Raw genomic sequence first — 27534 nt, 5'->3', positions numbered from 1 at the left:
TTCTTTCAAACCGGGCCCAAATAAGGTCTGCCCTTTGAAAGGTATATTAAGTAATTTGGACTTAGAAGTTACATCAGCTGACCAGGATTTTAGCCACAGTGCTCTGCGCGCCTGAATGGCGAATCCGGAATTCTTAGCCGTAAGTTTAGTTAAATGTACTACGGCTTCCGAAATGAATGAATTAGCTAGCTTAGGATTCTAAGCCTGTCCGAAATGTCGTCCAGAGTAGCTGAACTAAGGTTCTCTTCCAGAGACTCAATCCAGAATGCCGCTGCAGCCGTGACCGGCGCAATGCATGCAAGGGGTTGCAATATAAAACCTTGTTGAACAAACATTTTCTTAAGGTAACCCTCTAACTTTTTATCCATTGGATCTGAAAAGGCACAGCTATCCTCTACCGGGATAGTGGTACGCTTAGCTAAAGTAGAAACTGCTCCCTCCACCTTAGGGACCGTTTACCATAAGTCCCGTGTGGTGGTGTCTATTGGAAACATCTTTCTAAATATCGGAGGGGGTGAGAACGGCACACCGGGTCTATCCCACTCCTTAGTAATAATTTCAGTTAGTCTCTTAGGTATAGGAAAAACGTCAGTACTTGTTGGTACAGCAAAATATTTATCCAACCTACACATTTTCTCTGGTATTGCAACTGTGTTACAATCATTCAGAGCCGCTAACACCTCCCCTAGTAATACACAGAGGTTTTCCAGCTTAAATTTAAAATTTGAAATATCTGAATCCAATCTGTTTGGATCAGAACCGTCAGCCGCAGAATGAAGCTCTCCGTCCTCATGTTCTGCAAATTGTGACGCAGTATCTGACATGGCCCTAGCATTATCAGCGCACTCTGTTCTCACCCCAGAGTGATCACGCTTGCCTCTTAGCTCTGGTAATTTAGCCAAAACCTCAGTCATAACAGTAGCCATATCTTGTAATGTTATTTGAAATGGCCGCCCAGATGTACTGGGCGCCACAATATCTCGCACCTCCTGAGCGGGAGATGTAGGTACTGTCACGTGAGGCGAGTTAGTCGGCATAACTCTCCCCTCGTTGTTTGGTGAAATTTGTTCAATTTGTACAGATTGACTTTTATTTAAAGTAGCATCAATACAGTTAGTACATAAATTTCTATTGGGCTCCACTTTGGCGTTAGTACAAATAGTACAGGTCTCATCCTCTGAATCAGACATGTTTAACACACTAGCAACTAAACTTGCAACTTGGAAATATTATACAAGTAAAATGCAATGCAAAACGTACTGTGCCTAAGAAGCACAGAAAGATATATGACAGTTGAAATCAATAAACTGAAAAGGTTACAGCATCAAACTTTGTAAAACAAAACACAATTTTAGCAAAGGCTTGTTCCCATTAGCAAAGAATAACTAACCCTGATGGCCTAAAATTTTTTAAGAATAAACGTTTTTTATCACAGTCAACTACAATCTCACAGCTCTGTTGTGAAGTTTACTTCCCTTAAACAAGCTTTGAAGACCCCTGAGTTCTGTAGAGATGAACCGGAACATGCAGGAAAAAACAATGAGCTTCTGACTGAAATTTTTGATGCGTAGCAAAAGCGCCAAAAAAGGCCCCTCCCCCTCACACACAGCAGTGAGAGAGATCAGTAAACTGTCAGAATTAGATCAAGCAACTGCCAAGTGGAAAAATAGTGCCCAAACATTTATTCACCCAGTACCTCAGAAAATGAAAACGATTTTACATTCCAGCAAAAACGTTTAACATAAATTAATAAAAAGCCTGTTGCTTGCAAATAGGCTAAAGTTTATATACACAGTGTAATTCCAGTGAAGTACCATTCCCCAGAATACTCAAATGTAAAATATACATACATGATATTATATCGGTATGGCAGGATTTTCTCATCAATTCCATTGTCAGAAAATAAAAACTGCTACATACCTCTTTGCAGATTAACCTGCCCGCTGTCCCCTGATCTGAAGTTTACCTCTCCTCAGATGGCCGAGAAACAGCAATATGATCTTAACTACTCCGGCTAAAATCATAGTAAAAACTCTGGTAGATTCTTCTTCAAATTCTACCAGAGAAGGAATAACACACTCCGGTGCTATTAAAAAATAACAAACTTTTGATTGAAGAAATAAAACTAAATAAAATCACCATAGTCCTCTCACACATCCTATCTAGTCGTTGGGTGCAAGAGAATGACTGGGAGTGACGTAGAGGGGAGGAGCTATATGCAGCTCTGCTGGGTGAATCCTCTTGCACTTCCTGTTGGGGAGGAGTAATATCCCAGAAGTAATGATGACCCGTGGACTGATCACACTTAACAGAAGAAACCCCATTTAAATATAGACACATTACTATAAATTGTCTATAAATGAACAAATGCATTTATTATAACTCCTGACAATTAGACAGTCAGGTTGGACGTGGTTCCAAGTCCTTTGCATCTATCCTAGAAAAGTTGATTCATGAATTATTCTCTTTGATCACGTTAAATAATTTGGATATTTCCAACACTGTGGTTTAATGTTCATTTTTACACGTGCAACTGTGGAATTAACCGTATCATTGGGGAGATAAATTATATATATTTTTCCAACATTTTGTATATATTTTTTACATATATGTTATATTGTTCATAGTTTGTATTTCACTTGTAATAACCTTTATATATGAAATCAATCATCCGTATGTGAACAGATTATGTGAAAAGTTTAGTACTTCACAAACATGGTAATAGAATTTTTACATACAACGCCAGTGGGTGTGCCCGATCTGGTAGTTAATATATATATATTTTATAGATATATTTTTTAGTTTTATAATTCCCTTTTTTATAATATCTACATATTGTATTTTTAGATTATCAGAGCCCATTGCTGCTTTTTAAACTGTGCGGGCTATTTGTTAATACCGCACTGGGTAATTTCCCATTACACTCGTAACTATGGAGGTGTGTAATTACAAGCACCTTATTGGATAGTTTACGCCAATGGAACTCCCAGCATGGGGACACACCCACGTACATGCGCAGTATGCATTTGGAGACGCTGTACTATTTGTTATAAGTTCGTGGTTTTCATGTGTTTCATTATACACTTATGCACCTGAGGAAACGGTCACGTACAGACCGAGAAACGTTGTGTAAATAAAGTCTTATTGATTTTATAACTGCAGCCACGAACTTTCTTTTCTCTTTTTTTGACATCTATATTGGCAATATTGTAGTTTGTCATCACTTTACAAACCACCTTTTGCCTTGCTGTATTACTCCCCATCGGAGAGCACGGATCTGAATTGGATATCTGGATTTGGGGAAACCGTAAGAGAGTCCTTTTGGAACATTGGCTAGGAGCCAGGACCACCAGCGGAGCCATCCATATTGGCAGAGATAAGCGGAACCTTACCACCACAGTGGAGTGGGAGTTAGCTGGACAACTCTGAGAGTCCAGGAGGCACCTGTGACACTTCTCAAGTGTCTTACATCCTGTGAGTATTTGGTATATTTGCTAAGCGTGTCCCATCTCATTGGTAACCGCACTATGTTGGCGCCTTCTTTTATCTTTTTTTCTATATAGTATCCACCCCTGGGTCACCAACAGGGATCGTTTGGAGAAGAGCCTGCCTACTGTGATTTGGACATTATGCCCACCATTTATGTAAAATTTTGAACTTTGATTATTGGAACTATTTTACTATATCATTGAATCTATTAATGATTCCACCACATTGCTGTGCTTATCACCTATATTGCCTTGCAGGTTTATTACCTTATTAATTTAGGGTGTTCGCTGCCAAGGCAACACTGTATCACGTTATCACTATCACTATTTAGGAATATTTCATTTGTTTCCTATTTTGATCGGGATTTTTTATAACGATCTGTATCTGTTAGTTATTTATATTTAGAGTTTTTATAACACTGTGATTTTGTTTCACTGTCATACGACAGTAGATTATCAGACCGTTGATCGCACTAATTATACACTAGTACATTTTTGTGCCCCCTACATCCCTCCACCCCGCAATAATTAATTTAAGGGGCCACCCCACTTCCAATTCCCCCTTTACCTAGCTTGAGCTTCCCAGCCCTCCCTTAAAAAAGATTCTGTAGCATAGGGCCACTCCCTCCGCCTCTTTGATGCCCACCAGCCTTGTGCCTTCCCTCCCATACCTCCATCCCAAACAAGAAGTTGATCGTTACAGACTGACACACATAGTGTCACTGTCTGTAACGATCTGACATCTGCCGTCATATGGTAAGACAGATGACTGCAGCTCAGGAACAGCAGCTCTCGGCTGTCACTTTACAGCTTAGGCTGTGTGTATTACAAGATGAAAGTAAAAAGTTAGTGCGCAAGCAAATTACAGAGGAGCACTAATTCAGGACTTCAGATAACTTGACTGCATTAACTTCTTCTCCCCAAAAGAATATGCCAAGAAATATGCTGTTTTAGCATGTTTGGGAAAAACATTTAACCAATAAATGTTGTACCATAATCCTTGACACACAAAAGTTAATAATACATTCCTCTTCTATGGTGTATATAATATATTATGAAATTGTTGTAGAATATATGTATTTAATTATTGTTTTTAATCAAGTTTCTCTAACTAGTGAATTGCTTAGTTAAATATGATTTGCAACCGTTATATTTATACAATAGTTATGGGGGCCGATTTAACAAGCTGTCAATCGGCCCCAATGCAGCTGAAACCGCAGTAAAGAAGCAGCGGTCTTAAGACTGCTGATCCTTAACTTGTACGCCTCCTCTGAGGCGGCGGACATCAATCTGCCCGATCGTATATGACACCCCCTGCTAGCGGCCGCAAATCTGCAGGGGGTGGCATTGCACAAGCAGTTCACCAGAACTGCTTGTGCAATGTTAAATGCCAACAGCGTATGCTGTCGGCATTCAGCGATGTCAAGACACTTGATAAATCGGCACCATGGTGTCTTGATACACTGCTCCTGATTATAGTTCAGAGAGCATAGAATAGCCGGTCAGCCAGGATGGAATGTGATTGACTATCGAGCTGTCATTCAGTAACACTCCCTTCTAGCTGATGCGTCAGTGCGAATCATGCACTGATGACGTCACTAACGTGGGACACAGAATACATGCCACTGAGGGTTTTAGGCGCCACTATGAGAGATACTCTGATAATGAAGGTATAAAATGTAATGGGGTTGGGAGATGGTATATTGTTTTGTGTGGATTTTTGACACATTATGCGTTCGAAAAAAGGAACTGGAATGATCCCGAAACGTCATGCGACCTGATTTTTATTGGTGAGATTAAAAGTTATATTTTATGCTAAGTACAGTGAGTGTCTTATTCTATTTGAACTTTTTGGATATCTTTTTGATTGGATTATGGAGTGTCTATCTTTCTGAAATTCTAGTGCAGTTTGAGCTTTCGCTTGAGCGCAAACTATAACTTAATACCAGCGCTATTTAGCAGGTCACAATTTCCATTGAAAGTTAGGTTGCGCTCGAGCGAAGTCAGCCAAGCTTACCCTTCTCTGGCTTACAAGCTTCACCATGGTTTTGTAATAGCAAATTGCCGGCTAATGTTAGCGCGGTCCAGCGACAGCACGCCACTTGTAATCTGGCCCTATATGTTTTATGTTATACTCACTCTTATTAATAGAAGGGAATCCTGCAAGATTCAGGTAAGAAGTACTGATGGGACTGGACCTATTCCACAGCTCTTGAAATATCTGCGCATTCGCTGTGGAAAGGAGCTCTTGCTGAGATAGTGTCCGACTCAAACAGTTTTCTGCATCCATCTATAAAAGAAATAAAAAAAAAGTAAATTCTCATTAAAATACGTACAAAGGGAAAATTTACAAGTGGAGCACAATCAATAGCTCAGGGTGTCTTATCTTGCACTTGACTATGTGCAAAGAAAAACACACAATCTGGTATAACAAGTGAATGGTTAAAAATTTTAACCAGAGCATCTTGATGTGGCAGAAATATTTTTATCTTGTCCTATACTTTTTAATAGATAGTGCAGGGAGTGCTATTAGCGTCCTCATTATGCTCACATTACAAGGGGAGAGTCAAGTGTTGCTCTTCAGTGCATTCCAAAATACAGTTGTGAAACTTGGCGCTTTTTGAAACCTGAAGTAAATGATTATCGCTTGCTAGTTTGCATAACAAAAACACATGGAAATTCTACAGAAATAATGGATTTAAGTTATATTTAGACTTAATAGTTATCAAAACAAAAGGTTTATTGATAAAATATTTTGTGGCAGAATTAAAGGGATATGGTATATGACAAGGACAGGACTGGGAAGGGTTCTGAGGTGTGAGTATATATATATAACATAATTTATGCTTACCTGATAAATTCCTTTCTCCTGTAGTGTGGTCAGTCCACGGGTCATCATTACTTCTGGGATATTAACTCCTCCCCAACAGGAAGTGCAAGAGGATCACCCAAGCAGAACTGCTATATAGCTCCTCCCCTCTACGTCACACCCAGTCATTCGACCAAGAACCAACGAGAAAGGAGAAGCCAAAGGGTGCAGTGGTGACTGGAGTATAATTTAAAAATTTAGACCTGCCATAAAAAACAGGGCGGGCCGTGGACTGACCACACTACAGGAGAAAGGAATTTATCAGGAAAGCATAAATTATGTTTTCTCCTGTTAAGTGTGGTCAGTCCACGGGTCATCATTACTTCTGGGATACCAATACCAAAGCTAAAGTACACGGATGACGGGAGGGACAGGCAGGATCTTTATGCGGAAGGAACCACTGCCTGAAGAACCTTTCTCCCAAAAATAGCCTCCGAAGAAGCAAAAGTGTCAAATTTATAAAATTTGGAAAAAGTATGAAGCGAAGACCAAGTTGCAGCCTTGCAAATCTGTTCAACAGAGGCCTCATTCTTAAAGGCCCAAGTGGAAGCTACAGCTCTAGTGGAATGAGCTGTAATTCTTTCAGGAGGCTGCTGTCCAGCAGTCTCATAAGCTAAACGTATTATGCTACGAAGCCAAAAAGAGAGAGAGGTAGCAGAAGCTTTTTGACCTCTCCTCTGACCAGAGTAAACGACAAACAGGGAAGACGTTTGTCGAAAAACATAATTTATGCTTACCTGATAAATTCCCTTCTCCTGTAGTGTGATCAGTCCACGGGTCATCATTACTTCTGGGATATTAACTCCTCCCCAACAGGAAGTGCAAGAGGATCACCCAAGCAGAGCTGCTATATAGCTCCTCCCCTCTACGTCACACCCAGTCATTCGACCAAGAACCAACGAGAAAACAGAATTTATGTTTACCTGATAAATTACTTTCTCCAACGGTGTGTCCGGTCCACGGCGTCATCCTTACTTGTGGGATATTCTCTTCCCCAACAGGAAATGGCAAAGAGCCCAGCAAAGCTGGTCACATGATCCCTCCTAGGCTCCGCCTACCCCAGTCATTCGACCGACGTTAAGGAGGAATATTTGCATAGGAGAAACCATATGGTACCGTGGTGACTGTAGTTAAAGAAAATAAATTATCAGACCTGATTAAAAAAACCAGGGCGGGCCGTGGACCGGACACACCGTTGGAGAAAGTAATTTATCAGGTAAACATAAATTCTGTTTTCTCCAACATAGGTGTGTCCGGTCCACGGCGTCATCCTTACTTGTGGGAACCAATACCAAAGCTTTAGGACACGGATGAAGGGAGGGAGCAAATCAGGTCACCTAAATGGAAGGCACCACGGCTTGCAAAACCTTTCTCCCAAAAATAGCCTCAGAAGAAGCAAAAGTATCAAACTTGTAAAATTTGGTAAAAGTGTGCAGTGAAGACCAAGTCGCTGCCCCACATATCTGATCATCAGAAGCCTCGTTCTTGAAGGCCCATGTGGAAGCCACAGCCCTAGTGGAATGAGCTGTGATTCTTTCGGGAGGCTGCCGTCCGGCAGTCTCGTAAGCCAATCTGATGATGCTTTTAATCCAAAAGAGAGAGAGAGGTAGAAGTTCCTTTTTGACCTCTCCTTTTACCGGAATAAACAACAAACAAGGAAGATGTTTGTCTAAAATCCTTTGTAGCATCTAAATAGAATTTTAGAGCGCGAACAACATCCAAATTGTGCAACAAACGTTCCTTCTTTGAAACTGGTTTCGGACACAGAGAAGGTACGATAAGCTCCTGGTTAATGTTTTTGTTAGAAACAACTTTTGGAAGAAAACCAGGTTTAGTACGTAAAACCACCTTATCTGCATGGAACACCAGATAAGGAGGAGAACACTGCAGAGCAGATAATTCTGAAACTCTTCTAGCAGAAGAAATTGCAACTAAAAACAAAACTTTCCAAGATAATAACTTAATATCAACGGAATGTAAGGGTTCAAACGGAACCCCCTGAAGAACTGAAAGAACTAAATTGAGACTCCAAGGAGGAGTCAAAGGTTTGTAAACAGGCTTAATTCTAACCAGAGCCTGAACAAAGGCTTGAACATCTGGCACAGCTGCCAGCTTTTTGTGAAGTAACACAGACAAGGCAGAAATCTGTCCCTTCAGGGAACTTGCAGATAATCCTTTTTCCAATCCTTCTTGAAGGAAGGATAGAATCTGAGGAATCTTAACCTTGTCCCAAGGGAATCCTTTAGATTCACACCAACAGATATATTTTTTCCAAATTTTGTGGTAAATCTTTCTAGTTACAGGCTTTCTGGCCTGGACAAGAGTATCGATAACAGAATCTGAGAATCCTCGCTTCGATAAGATCAAGCGTTCAATCTCCAAGCAGTCAGCTGGAGTGAAACCAGATTCGGATGTTCGAACGGACCCTGAACAAGCAGGTCTCGTCTCAAAGGTAGCTTCCAAGGTGGAGCCGATGACATATTCACCAGATCTGCATACCAAGTCCTGCGTGGCCACGCAGGAGCTATCAAGATCACCGACGCCCTCTCCTGATTGATCCTGGCTACCAGCCTGGGGATGAGAGGAAACGGCGGGAACACATAAGCTAGTTTGAAGGTCCAAGGTGCTACTAGTGCATCCACTAGAGCCGCCTTGGGATCCCTGGATCTGGACCCGTAGCAAGGAACTTTGAAGTTCTGACGAGAGGCCATCAGATCCATGTCTGGAATGCCCCACAGCTGAGTGACTTGGGCAAAGATTTCCGGATGGAGTTCCCACTCCCCCGGATGGAATGTCTGACGACTCAGAAAATCCGCTTCCCAATATTCCACTCCTGGGATGTGGATAGCAGACAGGTGGCAGGAGTGAGACTCCGCCCATAGAATGATTCTGGTCACTTCTTCCATCGCTAGGGAACTCCTTGTTCCCCCCTGATGGTTGATGTACGCAACAGTTGTCATGTTGTCTGATTGAAACCGTATGAACTTGGCCCTCGCTAGCTGAGGCCAAGCCTTGAGAGCATTGAATATCGCTCTCAGTTCCAGAGAATTTATCGGTAGAAGAGATTCTTCCCGAGACCAAAGACCCTGAGCTTTCAGGGATCCCCAGACCGCGCCCCAGCCCATCAGACTGGCGTCGGTCGTGACAATGACCCACTCTGGTCTGCGGAATGTCATCCCTTGTGACTAAGGTTGTCCAGGGACAGCCACCAACGGAGTGAGTCTCTGGTCCTCTGATTTACTTGTATCTTCGGAGACAAGTCTGTATAGTCCCCATTCCACTGACTGAGCATGCACAGTTGTAATGGTATTAGATGAATGCGCGCAAAAGGAACTATGTCCATTGCCGCTACCATCAACCCGATTACTTCCATGCACTGAGCTATGGAAGGAAGAGGAACAGAATGAAGTATCCGACAAGAGTCTAGAAGTTTTGTATTTCTGGCCTCTGTCAGAAAAATCCTCATTTCTAAGGAGTCTATTATTGTTCCCAAGAAGGGAACCCTTGTTGACGGAGATAGAGAACTCTTTTCCGCGTTCATCTGAGAAAGGCCAGGACAATGTCCGTGTGAGCCTTTGCTTGAGGAAGGGACGACGCTTGAATCAGAATGTCGTCCAAGTAAGGTACTACAGCAATGCCCCTTGGTCTTAGCACAGCTAGAAGGGACCCTAGTACCTTTGTGAAAATCCTTGGAGCAGTGGCTAATCCGAAAGGAAGCGCCACGAACTGGTAATGCTTGTCCAGGAATGCGAACCTTAGGAACCGATGATGTTCCTTGTGGATAGGAATATGTAGATACGCATCCTTTAAATCCACCGTGGTCATGAATTGACCTTCCTGGATGGAAGGAAGAATAGTTCGAATGGTTTCCATCTTGAACGATGGAACCTTGAGAAACTTGTTTAAGATCTTGAGATCTAAGATTGGTCTGAACGTTCCCTCTTTTTTGGGAACTATGAACAGAATGGAGTAGAACCCCATCCCTTGTTCTCTTAATGGAACAGGATGAATCACTCCCATTTTTAACAGGTCTTCTACACAATGTAAGAATGCCTGTCTTTTTATGTGGTCTGAAGACAACTGAGACCTGTGGAATCTCCCCCTCGGGGGAAGCCCCTTGAATTCCAGAAGATAACCTTGGGAGACTATTTCTAGCGCCCAAGGATCCAGAACATCTCTTGCCCAAGCCTGAGCGAAGAGAGGTAGTCTGCCCCCCACCAGATCCGATCCCGGATCGGGGGCCAACATTTCATGCTGTCTTGGTAGCAGTGGCAGGTTTCTTGGCCTGCTTTCCCTTGTTCCAGCCATGCATTGGTCTCCAAGCTGGCTTGGCTTGAGAAGTATTACCCTCTTGCTTAGAGGACGTAGCACTTTGGGCTGGTCCGTTTCTACGAAAGGGACGAAAATTAGGTTTATTTTTTGCCTTGAAAGGCCGATCCTGAGGAAGGGCGTGGCCCTTACCCCCAGTGATATCAGAGATAATCTCTTTCAAGTCAGGGCCAAACAGCGTTTTCCCCTTGAAAGGAATGTTAAGTAGCTTGTTCTTGGAAGATGCAGCAGCCGACCAAGATTTTAACCAAAGCGCTCTGCGCGCCACAATAGCAAACCCAGAATTCTTAGCCGCTAACCTCGCCAATTGCAAAGTGGCGTCTAGGGTGAAAGAATTAGCCAATTTGAGAGCATTGATTCTGTCCATAATCTCCTCATAAGGAGGAGAATCACTATCGACCGCCTTTATTAGCTCATCGAACCAGAAACATGCGGCTGTAGCGACAGGGACAATGCATGAAATTGGTTGTAGAAGGTAACCCTGCTGAACAAACATCTTTTTAAGCAAACCTTCTAATTTTTTATCCATAGGATCTTTGAAAGCACAACTATCCCCTATGGGTATAGTGGTGCGTTTGTTTACAGTGGAAACCGCTCCCTCGACCTTGGGGACTGTCTGCCATAAGTCCTTTCTGGGGTCGACCATAGGAAACAATATTTTAAATATGGGGGGAGGGACGAAAGGAATACCGGGCCTTTCCCATTCTTTATTAACAATGTCCGCCACCCGCTTGGGTATAGGAAAAGCTTCTGGGAGCCCCGGCACCTCTAGGAACTTGTCCATTTTACATAGTTTCTCTGGGATGACCAACTTGTCACAATCATCCAGAGTGGATAATACCTCCTTAAGCAGAATGCGGAGATGTTCCAACTTAAATTTAAATGTAATCACATCAGGTTCAGCTTGTTGAGAAATGTTCCCTGAATCAGTAATTTCTCCCTCAGACAAAACCTCCCTGGCCCCATCAGACTGGGTTATGGGCCCTTCAGAAATATTATTATCAGCGTCGTCATGCTCTTCAGTATCTAAACCAGAGCAGTCGCGCTTACGCTGATAAGTGTTCATTTTGGCTAAAATGTTTTTGACAGAATAATCCATTACAGCCGTTAATTGTTGCATAGTAAGGAGTATTGGCGCGCTAGATGTACTAGGGGCCTCCTGAGTGGGCAAGACTCGTGTAGACGAAGGAGGGAATGATGCAGTACCATGCTTACTCCCCTCACTTGAGGAATCATCTTGGGCATCATTGTCATTGTCACATAAATCACATTTATTTAAATGAATGGGAATTCTGGCTTCCCCACATTCAGAACACAGTCTATCTGGTAGTTCAGACATGTAAAACAGGCATACACTTGATAACCAAGTACAAAAAACGTTTTAAAATAAAACCGTTACTGTCACTTTAAATTTTAAACTGAACACACTTTATTACTGCAATTGCGAAAAAACATGAAGGAATTGTTCAAAATTCACCAAATTTTCACCACAGTGTCTTAAAGCCTTAAAAGTATTGCACACCAAATTTGGAAGCTTTAACCCTTAAAATAACGGAACCGGAGCCGTTTTTATATTTAACCCCTTTACAGTCCCTGGAATCTGCTTTGCTGAGACCCAACCAAGCCCAAAGGGGAATACGATACCAAATGATGCCTTCAGAAAGACTTTTCTATGTATCAGAGCTCCACACACATGCAGCTGCATGCCATGCTGTTCTCAAAAACAAGTGCGCCATACCGGCGCGAAAATGAGGCTCTGACTATGATTAGGGAAAGCCCCTATAGAATAAAGTGTCTAAAACAGTGCCTGCCGATATTATTTTACAAAAAATACCCAGATTAAATGATTCCTCAAGGCTAAATATGTGTAATATGATCGATTTAGCCCAGAAAAAGTCTACAGTCTTAATAAGCCCTTGTGAAGCCCTTATTTACGATCGTAATAAACATGGCTTACCGGATCCCATAGGGAAAATGACAGCTTCCAGCATTACATCGTCTTGTTAGAATGTGTCATACCTCAAGCAGCAAGAGACTGCTCACTGTTCCCCCAACTGAAGTTAATTGCTCTCAACAGTCCTGTGTGGAACAGCCATGGATTTTAGTGACGGTTGCTAAAATCATTTTCCTCATACAAACAGAAATCTTCATCTCTTTTCTGTTTCTGAGTAAATAGTACATACCAGCACTATTTCAAAATAACAAACTCTTGATTGAATAATAAAAACTACAGTTAAACACTAAAAAACTCTAAGCCATCTCCGTGGAGATGTTGCCTGTACAACGGCAAAGAGAATGACTGGGGTAGGCGGAGCCTAGGAGGGATCATGTGACCAGCTTTGCTGGGCTCTTTGCCATTTCCTGTTGGGGAAGAGAATATCCCACAAGTAAGGATGACGCCGTGGACCGGACACACCTATGTTGGAGAAAGGAGAAGCTAAAGGGTGCAGTGGTGACTGGAGTATATTTTAAAAATTTAGACCTGCCATAAAAAACAGGGCGGCCCGTGGACTGATCACACTACAGGAGAAAGGAATTTATCAGGTAAGCATAAATTATGTTTTCTCCTGTTAAGTGTGATCAGTCCACGGGTCATCATTACTTCTGGGATACCAATACCAAAGCAAAAGTACACGGATGACGGGAGGGACAGGCAGGATCTTTATACAGAAGGAACCACTGCCTGAAGAACCTTTCTCCCAAAAATAGCCTCCGAAGAAGCAAAAGTGTCAAATTTGTAAAATTTGGAAAAAGTATGAAGTGAAGACCAAGTTGCAGCCTTGCAAATCTGTTCAACAGAGGCCTCATTCTTAAAGGCCCAAGTGGAAGCCACAGCTCTAGTGGAATGAGCTGTAATTCTTTCAGGAGGCTGCTGTCCAGCAGTCTCATAGGCTAACCGTATTATGCTACGAAGCCAAAAAGAGAGAGAGGTAGCAGAAGCTTTTTGACCTCTCCTCTGACCAGAATAAACGACAAACAGGGAAGACGTTTGTCGAAAGTCTTTAGTTGCCTGTAAATAGAATTTTAGGGCACGAACTACATCCAGATTGTGCAGAAGACGTTCCTTCTTTGAAGAAGGATTTGGACACAATGATGGAACAACAATCTCTTGATTGATATTCCTGTTAGTGACTACCTTAGGTAAGAACCCAGGTTTAGTACGCAGAACTACCTTATCCGAGTGAAAAATCAGATAAGGAGAATCACAATGTAAGGCTGATAACTCAGAGACTCTACGAGCCGAGGAAATAGCCATTAAGAACAGAACTTTCCAAGATAACAATTTTATATCAATGGAATGAAGGGGTTCAAACGGAACACCCTGTAAAACGTTAAGAACTAGGTTTAAACTCCATGGCGGAGCAACAGTTTTAAACACAGGCTTAATCCTGGCCAAAGCCTGGCAAAAAGCCTGAACGTCTGGAACCTCTGACAGACGTTTGTGTAACAGAATGGACAGAGCTGAGATCTGTCCCTTTAGTGAAATGGCGGACAACCCCTTTTCTAGACCTTCTTGTAGAAAAGACAGTATCCTAGGAATCCTAACCTTACTCCAAGAGTAACCTTTGGATTCGCACCAATATAGGTATTTACGCCATATTTTATGGTAAATCTTTCTGGTAACAGGCTTCCTAGCCTGTACTAAGGTATCAATTACTGACTCCGAAAAACCACGTTTTGATAAAATCAAGCGTTCAATTTCCAGGCAGTCAGCTTCAGAGAAATTAGATTTTGATGTTTGAAGGGACCCTGAACCAGAAGGTCCTGTCTCAGAGGCAGAGACCAAGGTGGACAGGAGGACATGTCCACTAGATCTGCATACCAGGTCCTGCGTGGCCACGCAGGCGCTATTAGAATCACTGATGCTTTCTCCTGTTTGATCCTGGCAATCAATCGAGGAAGCATTGGGAAGGGTGGAAACACATAAGCTCTCCCGAATGTCCAAGGTGCTGTCAAAGCATCTACCAGGGCCGCTCCCGGATCCCTGGATCTGGACCCGTAACGAGGAAGCTTGGCGTTCTGTCGAGACGCCATGAGATCTATTTCTGGTTTGCCCCAACGTCGAAGTATTTGGGCAAAGACCTCCGGATGAAGTTCCCACTCCCCCGGATGAAAAGTCTGACGACTTAGGAAATCCGCCTCCCAGTTCTCCACTCCCGGAATGTGGATTGCTGATAGGTGGCAAGAGTGAGACTCTGCCCAACGAATTATCTTTGATACTTCCATCATCGCTAGGGAGCTTCTTGTCCCTCCTTGATGGTTGATGTAAGCTAGAGCCGTGATGTTGTCCGACTGAAATCTGATGAACCCCCGAGTTGTTAACTGGGGCCAAGCCAGAAGGGCATTGAGAACTGCTCTCAATTCCAGAATGTTTATTGGCAGGAAACTCTCCTCCTGAGACCATGATCCCTGAGCCTTCAGGGAATTCCAGACAGCGTCCCAACCTAACAGGCTGGCGTCTGTTGTTACAATTGTCCAATCTGGCCTGCTGAATGGCATCCCCCTGGACAGATGTGGCCGAGAAAGCCACCACAGAAGAGAATTTCTGGTCTCTTGATCCAGATTCAGAGTAGGGGACAAATCTGAGTAATCCCCATTCCACTGACTTAGCATGCACAATTGCAGCGGTCTGAGGTGTAGGCGTGCAAAGGGTACTATGTCCATTGCCGCTACCATTAAGCCGATCACCTCCATGCATTGAGCCACTGACGGGTGTTGAATGGAATGAAGGACACGGCAAGCGTTTTGAAGTTTTGTTAACCTGTCTTCTGTCAGGTAGATCTTCATTTCTACAGAATCTATAAGAGTCCCCAAGAAGGGAACTCTTGTGAGTGGAAAGAGAGAACTCTTCTTTTCGTTTACCTTCCACCCATGCAATCTTAGAAATGCCAGTACAAACTCTGTATGAGACTTGGCAGTTTGAAAGCTTGAAGCTTGTATCAGAATGTCGTCTAGGTATGGAGCTACCGAAATTCCTCGCGGTCTTAGTACCGCCAGAAGAGCCCCCAGAACCTTTGTGAAGATTCTTGGAGCCGTAGCCAACCCGAATGGAAGAGCTACAAACTGGTAATGCCTGTCTAGGAAGGCAAACCTTAGATACCGGTAATGATCTCTGTGAATTGGTATGTGAAGGTAAGCATCCTTTAAATCCACTGTGGTCATGTACTGACCCTTTTGGATCATGGGTAGAATTGTCCGGATAGTTTCCATTTTGAACGATGGAACTCTTAGGAATTTGTTTAGGATCTTTAAATCCAAGATTGGTCTGAAGGTTCCTTCTTTCTTGGGAACCACAAACAGATTTGAGTAAAACCCCTGTCCGTGTTCTGACCGCGGAACCGGATGGATTACTCCCATAAGTAACAGGTCTTGTACACAGCGTAGAAACGCCTCTTTCTTTATTTGGTTTGTCGACAACCTTGACAGATGAAATCTCCCTTTTGGGGGAGAGGATTTGAAGTCCAGAAGATATCCCTGAGATATGATTTCTAACGCCCAGGGATCCTGGACATCTCTTGCCCAAGCCTGGGCGAAGAGAGAAAGTCTGCCCCCTACTAGATCCTTTTCCGGATCGGGGGCCCTCAATTCATGCTGTCTTAGGGGCAGCAGCAGGTTTTCTGGCCTGCTTGCCCTTGTTCCAGGACTGGTTAGGTCTCCAGCCTTGTCTGTAGCGAGCAACAGCTCCTTCCTGCTTTGGTGCAGAGGAAGTTGATGCTGCTCCTGCCTTGAAATTACGAAAGGAACGAAAATTAGACTGTCTAGCCTTAGGCTTGGCTCTGTCTTGAGGCAGGGCGTGGCCTTTACCTCCTGTAATGTCAGCGATAATTTCTTTCAAACCGGGCCCGAATAAGGTCTGCCCTTTGAAGGGTATGTTGAGTAACTTAGATTTAGAAGTAACATCAGCTGACCAGGATTTTAGCCACAGTGCTCTGCGTGCCTGAATGGCGAATCCGGAATTCTTAGCCGTAAGTTTAGTTAAATGTACTACGGCATCTGAAACAAATGAATTAGCTAGCTTAAGTGTTTTAAGCTTGTTTGAAATTTCCTCTATAGTTATTGAGTCAAGAGTCTCTTCCAGGGACTCGGACCAAAAGGCTGCTGCGGCCGTGACAGACGCAATACATGCAAGGGGTTGCAATATAAAACCTTGTTGAACAAACATTTTCTTAAGGTAACCTTCTAATTTTTTATCCATTGGATCAGAAAAGGCACAGCTATCCTCCACCGGGATAGTGGTACGCTTAGCCAGAGTCGAAACCGCTCCCTCCACCTTAGGGATCGTCTGCCATAAGTCCTGTGTGGTGGCGTCTATTGGAAACATTTTTCTAAATACAGGAGGGGGGGAAAAGGGCACACCGGGCCTATCCCACTCCTTAGTAATTATCTCTGTAAGCCTCTTAGGTATAGGAAATACGTCAGTACTCGCCGGTACCGCATAGTATCTATCCAGCCTACATAATTTCTCTGGAATTGCGACGGTGTTACAATCATTCAGAGCCGCTAATACCTCCCCTAGCAGTACGCGGAGGTTTTCAAGCTTAAACTTAAAATTAGAAATGTCTGAATCCACTCTAATGGGATCAGAACCGTCACCTGCAGATTGAAGCTCTCCGTCCTCATGTTCCGCATACTGTGACGCAGTATCTGACATGGCCCTATTATTATCAGCGCACTCTGTACGCACACCAGAGTGGTCACGCTTCCCTCTAAGTTCTGGTAATTTAGACAAAACTTCAGTCATAACAGTAGCCATGTCCTGCAATGTGATTTGTAATGGCCGCCCTGAAGTGCCCGGCGTTACAATATCACGCACCCCCTGAGCGGGAGATACAGGTACTGACACGTGAGGGGAGTTAGTCGGCATAACTTTCCTCTCGTTGTCTGGTGAATGATGTTCAATTTGTACAGATTGACTTTTATTTAAAGTAGCATCAATACAATTAGTACATAAATTTCTATTGGGCTCCACTTTGGCTTTAGCACATATAGCACAGAGATATTCCTCTGAGTCAGACATGTTTAACACACTAGCAATTAAACCAGCAAACTTGGAAATACTTTTCAATTCACTTTGCAAATAGTATGAAAAAAACGTACTGTGCCTTTAAGAAGCACAGAAAGTTATGACAGTTGAGTACAATAAAACAGATAAACTATGAAATCAAATTTTTTCCGGTAAAAATACAATTTTAGCAAAGGATTGCCCCCATTAGCAATGGATAACTAACCCTTTTAATAGCAGAAAAAAAGTACAGAATGTAACGTTTTTTATCACAGTCAAGCACAATCTCACAGGTCTGCTGTGAGTGATTACCTCCCTCAAAATAACTTTTGAAGACCCTTGAGCTCTGTAGAGACGAACCGGATCATGCAGGGAAGAAAAACAGACTTGTGACTGAATTTTTGATGCGTAGTAAAAGCGCCAAATTAAGCCCCTCCCCCTCACACACAACAGTGAGGAAGATCAGTAAACTGTCTTAAATTAAATAAAATGCCCGCCAAGTGGATAAAACTAATGCCCAAACAAGTTTTCACCCAGTACCTCAGAAAATTAAACGATTTCACATGCCAGCAAAACGTTTAACATCAATAAATGAATTGTCATAAAAAGCCTGCTGCAAGCCGTTTTCACTGCAAAATAGGCTAAAGCTTTATGTAAACAGTATTATTCCAGTGAAATGCCATTCCCCAGAATACTGAAGTGAAAATATACATACATGACAGCCTGATACCAGTTGCTACTACTGCATTTAAGGCTGAACTTACGTTATATAGGTATTGGCAGTATTTTCTAGTCAATTCCATTCTCAGAAAATAATATGCTGCTACATACCTCTTTGCAGGTGAACCTGCCCGCTGTCCCCTGATCTGAAGTTTACCTCACTCCTCAGATGGCCGAGAACAGCAACATGATCTTAACTACTCCGGTTAAAATCATACAGAAAAACTCAGGTAGATTCTTCTTCAAATTCTCCCTGAGAAGGAACAACACACTCCGGTGCTGTTTTAAAATAACAAACTTTTGATTGAAGTTATAAAAACTAAGTATAATCACCACAGTCCTCTCACACATCCTATCTATTAGTTGGGTGCAAGAGAATGACTGGGTGTGACGTAGAGGGGAGGAGCTATATAGCAGTTCTGCTTGGGTGATCCTCTTGCACTTCCTGTTGGGGAGGAGTTAATATCCCAGAAGTAATGATGACGATGATGGGGTTTGGACTTCCGTTTGGGGGTGGAGCTTGTTGTGAAGCCTGAGAACTGAGCGCGAGTAACTGTTCACCTGTACTCACCTGTATCCACCTGTCTCTGATACAAGCTCCGGAGGTATACCGAGCCCTTTATCCTGCTGCCCTTGCGGTTCACACTTTCTAACAGTGGGCTGTCGGGCACTGGAGCTAGCGGTTTTTCGCCGCTCCTGGAGGAAGTCACTTCCAAGCCGAAAAGGCGTATTGGCACACGCCACACCGGTATCCTGCTCTTAGGACTTGAGAAGGAGAGGAGGTCCTTCCACTGCTTGCTGACCCGGTGCCGATTGGGCTAACAGTGTATCCGGAGGAGATCCTTACGCAGAGGAGGTGTATTGGCACACATTACATCATTACACCGGCATCTGGTTTATCGGATAGTAGGAGGTCCCTGGTTGTTTATACAGCAACGGAAGATGTCCCGGGAATCTAACCAAGCAGGTGTGAACAACCCAGCGGCTTGAGAAAAAGATATGCTGGCCAATTAAGAAGGAGACGAACTGTCTAACGCCGATTGAGGCAGGTAAGGCTTGCTTCTGAAGTGATTCGGAACCCGGCTAACCAGCCTCTCGGCTGCTGTTTTCTTATCTCCGTAATTTCTGAAGTCACCTGTGAAGCCAAGGTACTGTTATTCCTTATTTCCCTACTATTCCGCATCTCTATTTAAATCTAAAGGTGTTTGCCGGTCTTCAAAAAAAAAAAAAAAAAAATCTGCCCACATAATCTGCTGGAAAATACCTCTGGATAAAATATCTTGACAAATTTATATCCCCAATTCTGCTTTTCTCTCTCTCACTGAGGTTATATGGATGTTTCCAGATATTAGCGGTCAAGAGGCTATCAGGACATTTACCAAGTTAAGATATGTTGCTTGGTTCCTAACTGTTCCCACAGCTATATAAAGTTTCGTCTATCTAGCCTGCGGTCTCCATTGTGTCTTCTGTCAAAGCATCAAAGGCAATTCTAAAACTTTACAGTTTGAAAAGATAAGAATGCAGAAGGATTTACTATGAATTTTTTTTCAAAAGGACATTTTTTATTTCTATTTTTTTTTTTTCTCACTGCAAACTACATGGTTACAAAAATCTACTAAGTTGTATAATAACAAATTCATTACTTTATCACTTAGGGTTGGTATTTAATCTTTGCTTTCAGAAGTAAAACTATTCTCCTTTAGTTAATTAATCTGGTTTTGTTTCCCCAGCACAGAAGGGGAAGATAGGAGAGAATATAATAGAGAAGGGAAGACCTTCTCTTAAAACCTAGTTTCTAGCTTTAAACGCTTTTAGATTAAATATCTGTATACATAGAAATGTAAATCAACTAGTTAGACCACAGATGTAAGACATAAGAGCAGCTATTGTGCTATTAACTTACCCTCTGTTGTGTTTTGTTTTGTTGCCTTTTGTTGAGTGTTAATTTTCTGTTTTTTGCATCAGCCAAAAATTTTCGTCTAAATACTTGTTGGGTCATTAATGTATAAATTTTTCTTACATAGTTAATCATAAGAAAATATCAGATAATTGATCAGATAACCATTTATTTAAGATTTCAGATAAGATAACCTTTTCCAGTGATCACTTTTTTGTTTTGGATAGCACATTTTCATTCTTCAGTAGTTTAGTAGTGAAGGCCCTGCACCTCACCAGGATTTTTCTTTTTCACTATTGTTTTTCTTTTTTATTTTATTAACACCAACTATCAGAGCTCTTTAGCTCCTTGCTTCTTTTCACACATATATATATAAATATATATACATTCACATATAAATACTTTTTTTCCCCTTTATGGAAAAATATTACACCTATCCCAATACACGCTCACCAATTATGCCACCTAAAGTAAAAGATAAAAAATCCAAAATACTCGATAATAGTTCTGAAAGTATCACTGATACACAAGCCACCTCTGTTGAACATCAAACATTAATGATCCAACTATCAGAATTCTTCTCTCCTCAGCTGGATTCAATTAAAAAGGAACTAGGTGGCATCACTAATGATATTGCAGCCATCGCATCTGATTTGAAACAATTTGCATCTAGATTAACAGAGGCTGAGGAGAGGATTTCTAACTTAGAAGACCAATGTAACATACAAGAAGAAATGGTTAATAAACATGATAACAAACTATTGGCTTTAACAGCTAAAATATTCGTCTAGTGGGTCTCCCTGAAACACCGGCCTATGACGATTTAATTTATTTTACTTCCCAGCTGCTCCCACAAATCCTAGGTTTTCCAAAAGATAAATTACCCATTGCTATAGAAAGAGCACACAGAGTGGGAGTAAATAGAACTAACCAAGAAGGTACTAACCGTGATAGGATGCTCATATTTAAAGTCCTTAATTTTCAGGATAAATTAGAATATTTTAAATATTACCGCAGGAATTTACCTCTCATGATAGACAACCGTAAAATCCTTCTCTTCCAAGACTTTTCCAATGAAACACAGATAAAAAGAAAGGAGATGTCCCCCTTTTTTCCCCAGTTGATAGACAAAGGTTATAAAGTAAGGATGGTATACCCAGCAAAAATTATTGTGGAGAATAATGGTAGAACTAACACACTGAATAATAGTAAAGAAGCTAGAGATTTCCTCACCCAAGATAAACTATAAAAAATAACAACATTCATATTTCTGAGTAGTGTCTATGCTTTTCTCTTTTTTCTCTTATTCGACTACACGGTGTTCCTGGCTAGACTTTGTTCTACCCAGGTTTTTTAAGCTGAACATATCTCATTTCTTTTTTTTTTTCTTTCCTCTTTTTTTTTTTTTTTTTTTTTTCTTTTCTCTCTTCTCTCCCTCTCACTCCCCCCCTTCCTCCCGCTCTTGCCTCTTTATGTATCGGCTTTATATTCTTATTTGGTCATGTATGTAACATACTATGACTGCACTACTTAAAGTTTTTTCATGGAACGTCAGGGGGTTAACATCCCCTATCAAAAGGAAACAAATTATATCTATATTAGGTAAATACTCCCCCGATATTGCTTTCTTGCAAGAAACATATCTTAAAGAGGTTGAAATCCCCAAATTAAGATCTCGTTGGGTTGGACAGGTTTTTGCTACCCCTTGTGTGAGCCGGAAATGTGGAGTGGCTATTTTATTTAATAAAAAATTAGATTTTAAAATTATTAGTATTGAATATGATATTGATAATAGATTTATTATTATGCAAATTTCAATAAGAGGCCTTCTATTCACTCTATGTAATGTCTATGGCCCAAATCAATTTTCTCGTGGATTCTGGGACACAATTCAAAATAAATTATATCGTTACTGTAGTGACAGATTGATAGTTAGTGGTGACTTCAATATGACACTTGCTCCAAATATTGATAGAATGCCCCAGAGTAAACATCAAGACATGAAACCTAGTAAATACTTCAATAAATTCTGCTCTGTACTTAAACTGAATGACATTTGGAGGACTAAATTTCCTGACTCGGCAGAATTTACCTGTGAGTCCAAAACCCACTGTACATTTTCAAGAATTGACTATATTCTCATTTCAGAACAGCTACTTCAACTCCCGGTATATCCCAAAATTCATGATATCATTATCTCGGACCATGCGATAATTTCACTAACTATTCACTTAGCCTCCAGGGAGAACTTTTATAATACTAGTTTCTTCTTTCCTCGCCATTTAAGTAATAACAGTAAATTTATTAATTGGTTAAAAACACAATGGAGGAACTTTTGCTATAATAATATTGCATACTTTAATAAAAGTGAAATATTTTGGGAAACTTTTAAAGCTGTCCTTAGAGGTCAGATTAAGTCATATCTTTGTTATATTAAAAAGAAATCTTTAATAAGTGAAAGACAACTATCCAATCAAGTGAAAAATGCTTTCAAACAATATAAATTGTATCCCTCTAAGGGCAACTGGTTATACTACTCCCAATGTAGAATTAAAAGAGATATATACATTAAGCAGCGCTGCCTTGAAGAAGAGACTAAGTTGGATAACCGTTTCAGAGGACATTACGGTAGCTCTGCCAAATATTTGGCTAAAATCACCAAAAATAGTAAAAGCAGGAATCATATAACGGCTATTAAGGCCAAACAACAAAGATATTCAGATAATGATAATATAAGAAAGGTCTTCTTTGAATACTTTCAAGGTTTATATAATGCACACCCGATAGATATCCATAATAAAGAACGCTTCTGGTCTAAAATCACGACACCGCAAATTTCCCTCTCAGATTTAGAATCGCTAAATATACCAATCTCTAAGGAAGAAATCCAGTCATCAATTAAGAAAGCTAAATTGAATAAAGCTGCGGGGCCAGACGGGATTCCGATGGAACTGTATAAAATTCTTATGGAAGAAATAAGTAATCTATTAGTCTGCTTGTTTAACAATTATTATACATCTTCTTCCCCTATATCAAACCTCTTTTCTGCAGCCAATATAACACTTATTCTTAAAAAGGGAAAAGACCCCGAACAAACAGCCTCATATAGACCAATATCCGTTCTAAATTCTGATTATAAAATCCTTCTTTCCATTATTGCTAACAGAATGAAGGATTTCTTGGGCAAAATAATCCATATAGACCAAACAGGATTCATGATTGATCGCACTGTAACCTCTAACCTCAGGAAAGCCGAAATATTGTTAGATTATTTTTGGAATCAAAATTTGACCTCAAAAAAAGAGAAACTGAATAAGGATATAGCCATATTATCTATAGACGCCGAGAAGGCATTTGATTCTATATCATGGAATCATCTACTATATTCCTTAGAACGCTTTGGTATTAAAGGCCATTGTCTAGACTTTATAGCCAAGATCTATAAAAATCCTTATTCAGCACTTCTGATAAATGGTATCCTCTCTGATAAAATCGTCCTCGGGCGAGGTACGAGCCAAGGTTGCCCTTTGTCACCCTTATTGTTCAACATTGCAATAGAACCCTTAGCTATATGGCTTCGCTCAGAATTAATGGGGATCAGAATGGGTAACATGGAGTTTAAAATTTCACTATATGCTGATGATCTGTTAATTTTCCTTGAGGACTCAATTAAGTCCATTCCAAAAATCCTTCAGATACTATCTACTTTTAGCTCGTTTGCAGGCTATAAAATAAATCTACAAAAAAGTGAACTTTTATGGATATCAAAACATAGGGGAAGTTGTACTGATCATCCATTTAAAAATACAGACAACATTAAATATTTGGGCATTACATTACACAAAAATCCTAAGATGTGGTATAATCTAAACTTTAAACCAGTCTTTGAAAAAGCCTTAACTGATCTTAAGAATTGGTCTTCATTCCCTCTTTCTTTATCGGCTCGTGTTAACCTAATCAAAACTATTATCTTTCCGAGGATATTATACCTCATACAAAATCTGCCTTTATTTATCTCTAATCAGGATATCAGAAAGTTTTACGCAGTGTGCTCACAATTTCTATGGAAAGGACAAAAGGCCCGGATTGCCATTGCAAAACTTTGTCAAGAAAAAAGTAGTGGTGGACTGGCGTTGCCAGATATAAAACTTTATAATCTAACTACTCTAGCTAAAATAGCGATCGGTTGGTTGATTGGCTCAAATAAAGTTTCTTCTGTGGAAATGGAGAGTCTGCTTATAACCCCTTTTTCTCTAAAAGCTATCTTACACTGTCCTACAAAGAAACTTCCGTCAAATATTAGTAATCTTATTTCTTTTAAAAACGTCATCATAGCATGGCAAAAAATTTGTAGTCTGTGTAACTTAGATTTTAGATTCTCTCCATTTCTACCAATACAAGGCAACCCAGAGTTTATCCCAGGGATCCATGAACATATATATTATACTTGGGCACAAACAGGCCTTAAATATATGAACCAACTCATCTCAATTTCAGGACAGATGCTGTCTTATTGTGATTTAGCTCATTCATATGAACTACCAAGACATAGCCTATTTGCCTATTTTTAAACACGGCATTATATTAATTCTCTAGATTCGGGTAGGCAGTTGGAATTTCGCTGGTCCGAGATTAATGATTGCATTAAAAAAGCTGCTGCGGGCAAATTTACGATTTCTTTGCTATATAATATCATGCTCGCAAAACAGGGCCAAATTTTCTTGCAAAAGCAGGTCTACTTTTGGCGTCAATATTTCCCACAATTTGAAGTAGATAATATTCTTTATAGTTTTTCGGCAGTGGAGAAACTCAATGTTTCTATCACATGGAAAGAATCACAGACTAAATTAATTCATAATGTTTATTTAACGCCTCTAAAAATGTCCAAATTTTCTTCCTCTACACAACAACACTGTCCAAAATGTCATTTACTTAATGCAGACACTACACATATGTTTTTCTATTGTCCAAAAATAAACCAGCTCTGGCGCAAAATTAATTACTGGTATAATTGTCAGTTTCACGACAATTTTAAAATCCAAGCTTATCATACAATTTTTTTGTTACATCCAAATCTATTAGAGGTTAAGCCAAAAAATATTAGAATACTGAATACAATAATCTTAGTAACTAGAATCTTAATCTTGAAAAAATGGAAAGATACATGTTCACTTAGATTCTCTATTTTCCGTAATATGTTGCTCCAACAGCTTGTGTTTGAAGCACATAATACTATTCATCAGTTTAAAGATAGGGCTGAATTATTTATGAAAAACTGGCAACCTATAATTAACCTATACCCACTTTCTACCCAGAAGCTAGTTCTGGCACCTCTGCGTTCCACGGAAATTTACAAAACCATCTTTGGAGATTAATTCCTCAAATGGTAATTAGTATATAAAGTGGACCAAGTGTCGGTGGCAGGGGGGGATGAGAGAGAGTTAGAGCGGTTAGGTGTTCCTCTTTTTCTCTTCCTTTTTTTTTTTTTTTTTTTTTTTTTTTTTTCCTTTTTTCTATTTTTCTATCAAACATTTCTATTGTTTGATTAACCTATCAGAAAATCATTCCAACTAATGCAGGCTATCTGGGCATGAACGAAATGACCTACATTAGCAACCTACTTATGTAGATTCTTATATTATGATAAACTCAAGGCTATAGCTGTATTCCCTAAGTAAGGTTATGAAAGGAGGGTTATATGACTTTAATTTTGACTTAGGGTAGACTTTTAGTTTGTTGCACACATATATATTTTGTTATATGCCCATTAAGAAAGGAAGAGGCTGGGTAAAGGTGCAAGCAAAAGGAAAATATGATGTTTTATAATGTTTTGTTGATTCATAACCTACCCTGTGTGGTAGGCTGAAATATTAAGTTTGCCCAACTATTATTGTTGTTCATTGTTGGATGTCTAATAAAAGATTTAAAAAAAAAAAAAAAAAAAAAAATGATGATGACCCGTGGACTGACCACACTTAACAGGAGAAATATATATATATATATATATATATATATATATATATATATATATATATATATCTCTGTGTGTGTGAAAATTAAAATTTTGATGAGAGCATATTTGGCGAGCATGCATCTTAAAAGGTAAATGTTAAATTTCATTTATCCCGTCATACGTTACATTGCCCATCGTATTACATAACATATATATACATTGTAGTTTCAGAAAGCTACAAGTTTCAAGAGCTGCTGTTCCTGAGCTGTCATGAGCCTATGCCATATGAAATATTACACAAAAGAAGATTAGCTAAGGGAGCGCATATAAGAAGGCAAGGTCTAATGACTGAGGTATAATGAATGTTAAAACCAAAGGTAGATTAAGTATCTGATAAAATAGTCAATTAAAAGTATAAATATTTAGTATCACATAAAGTATATATTAATAGAGTAGTAGAGTATAAAAAAATACAAAAATCACAAAGAAATGCATGGATCCATGACTAGAAGGTTAAAACAAATATTACAACATTTGAGAGCATAAGATGCGTGGAAGGTAGTTCACAGAACTGTACAATTCTTAAACAAATAAATGTGCTACTAGCAGTACATATGCAGTGTGTTGGTCCTAATATGCCGTATAAAATAACATATCATACATACACAAATGCAGACAATAAATTACAATAAAAACAATATAAGCAATATAAGCAAATATGTGAGATGGATAGTTAATCAAACAGTTCATCAAGTGAAAACAGTTCTCCAAAAAAATATATTGTGTCCAAAGTGCTAGTGCAAAGAAGAACAATCCAAAGTGGTGTTGGTGTACACAAAAATGAAAAATGAAAAAAGCAATATAGAAAAAAGTCACAATAAAAAATATAAAATTCCAAAAGTCTATGGCCTAGATTTAGAGTTCTGCGTTAGCCGTCAAAAGCAGCGTTAAGGGGTCCTAACGCTGGTTTTGTCAGGCAGGAAAGAGTCTAACGCTCACTTTCAAGCCGCGACTTTTCCATACCGCAGATCCCCTTACGTCAATTGCGTATCCTATCTTTTCAATGGGATCTTCCTAACGCCGGTATTCTTGGCTGAAGTGAGCGGTAGAGCCTCTACCGACAAGACTCCAGCCGAAGAAAAAAGTCAGTAGTTAAGAGCTTTATGGACTAACGCCGGTTTATAAAGCTCTTAACTGCTATAAAGTACACTAACACCCATAAACTACCTATGTACCCCTAAACCGAGGCCCCCCACATCGCCGCCACTATAGTAA

General features: G+C 40.4%; 1 protein-coding gene across 1 annotated transcript in view; it reads right to left on the bottom strand.

The window, feature by feature from the left end:
• The window catches only part of LOC128653522 (alpha-1,3-mannosyl-glycoprotein 4-beta-N-acetylglucosaminyltransferase C), a 327145-nt gene that overhangs the window by 185130 nt on the left and 114481 nt on the right, over positions 1–27534 (bottom strand). Inside the window, exon 3 of the mRNA XM_053706871.1 lies at positions 5628–5778. Coding sequence (XP_053562846.1) covers positions 5628–5778 — 151 coding nt within the window. The remainder of the gene's footprint in view (positions 1–5627; positions 5779–27534) is intronic.

The sequence above is a fragment of the Bombina bombina genome, chromosome 3 (assembly GCF_027579735.1).
Source record: "Bombina bombina isolate aBomBom1 chromosome 3, aBomBom1.pri, whole genome shotgun sequence".
NCBI lineage: Eukaryota > Metazoa > Chordata > Amphibia > Anura > Bombinatoridae > Bombina > Bombina bombina.
This window is presented reverse-complemented; position numbering and strand designations above follow the sequence as displayed.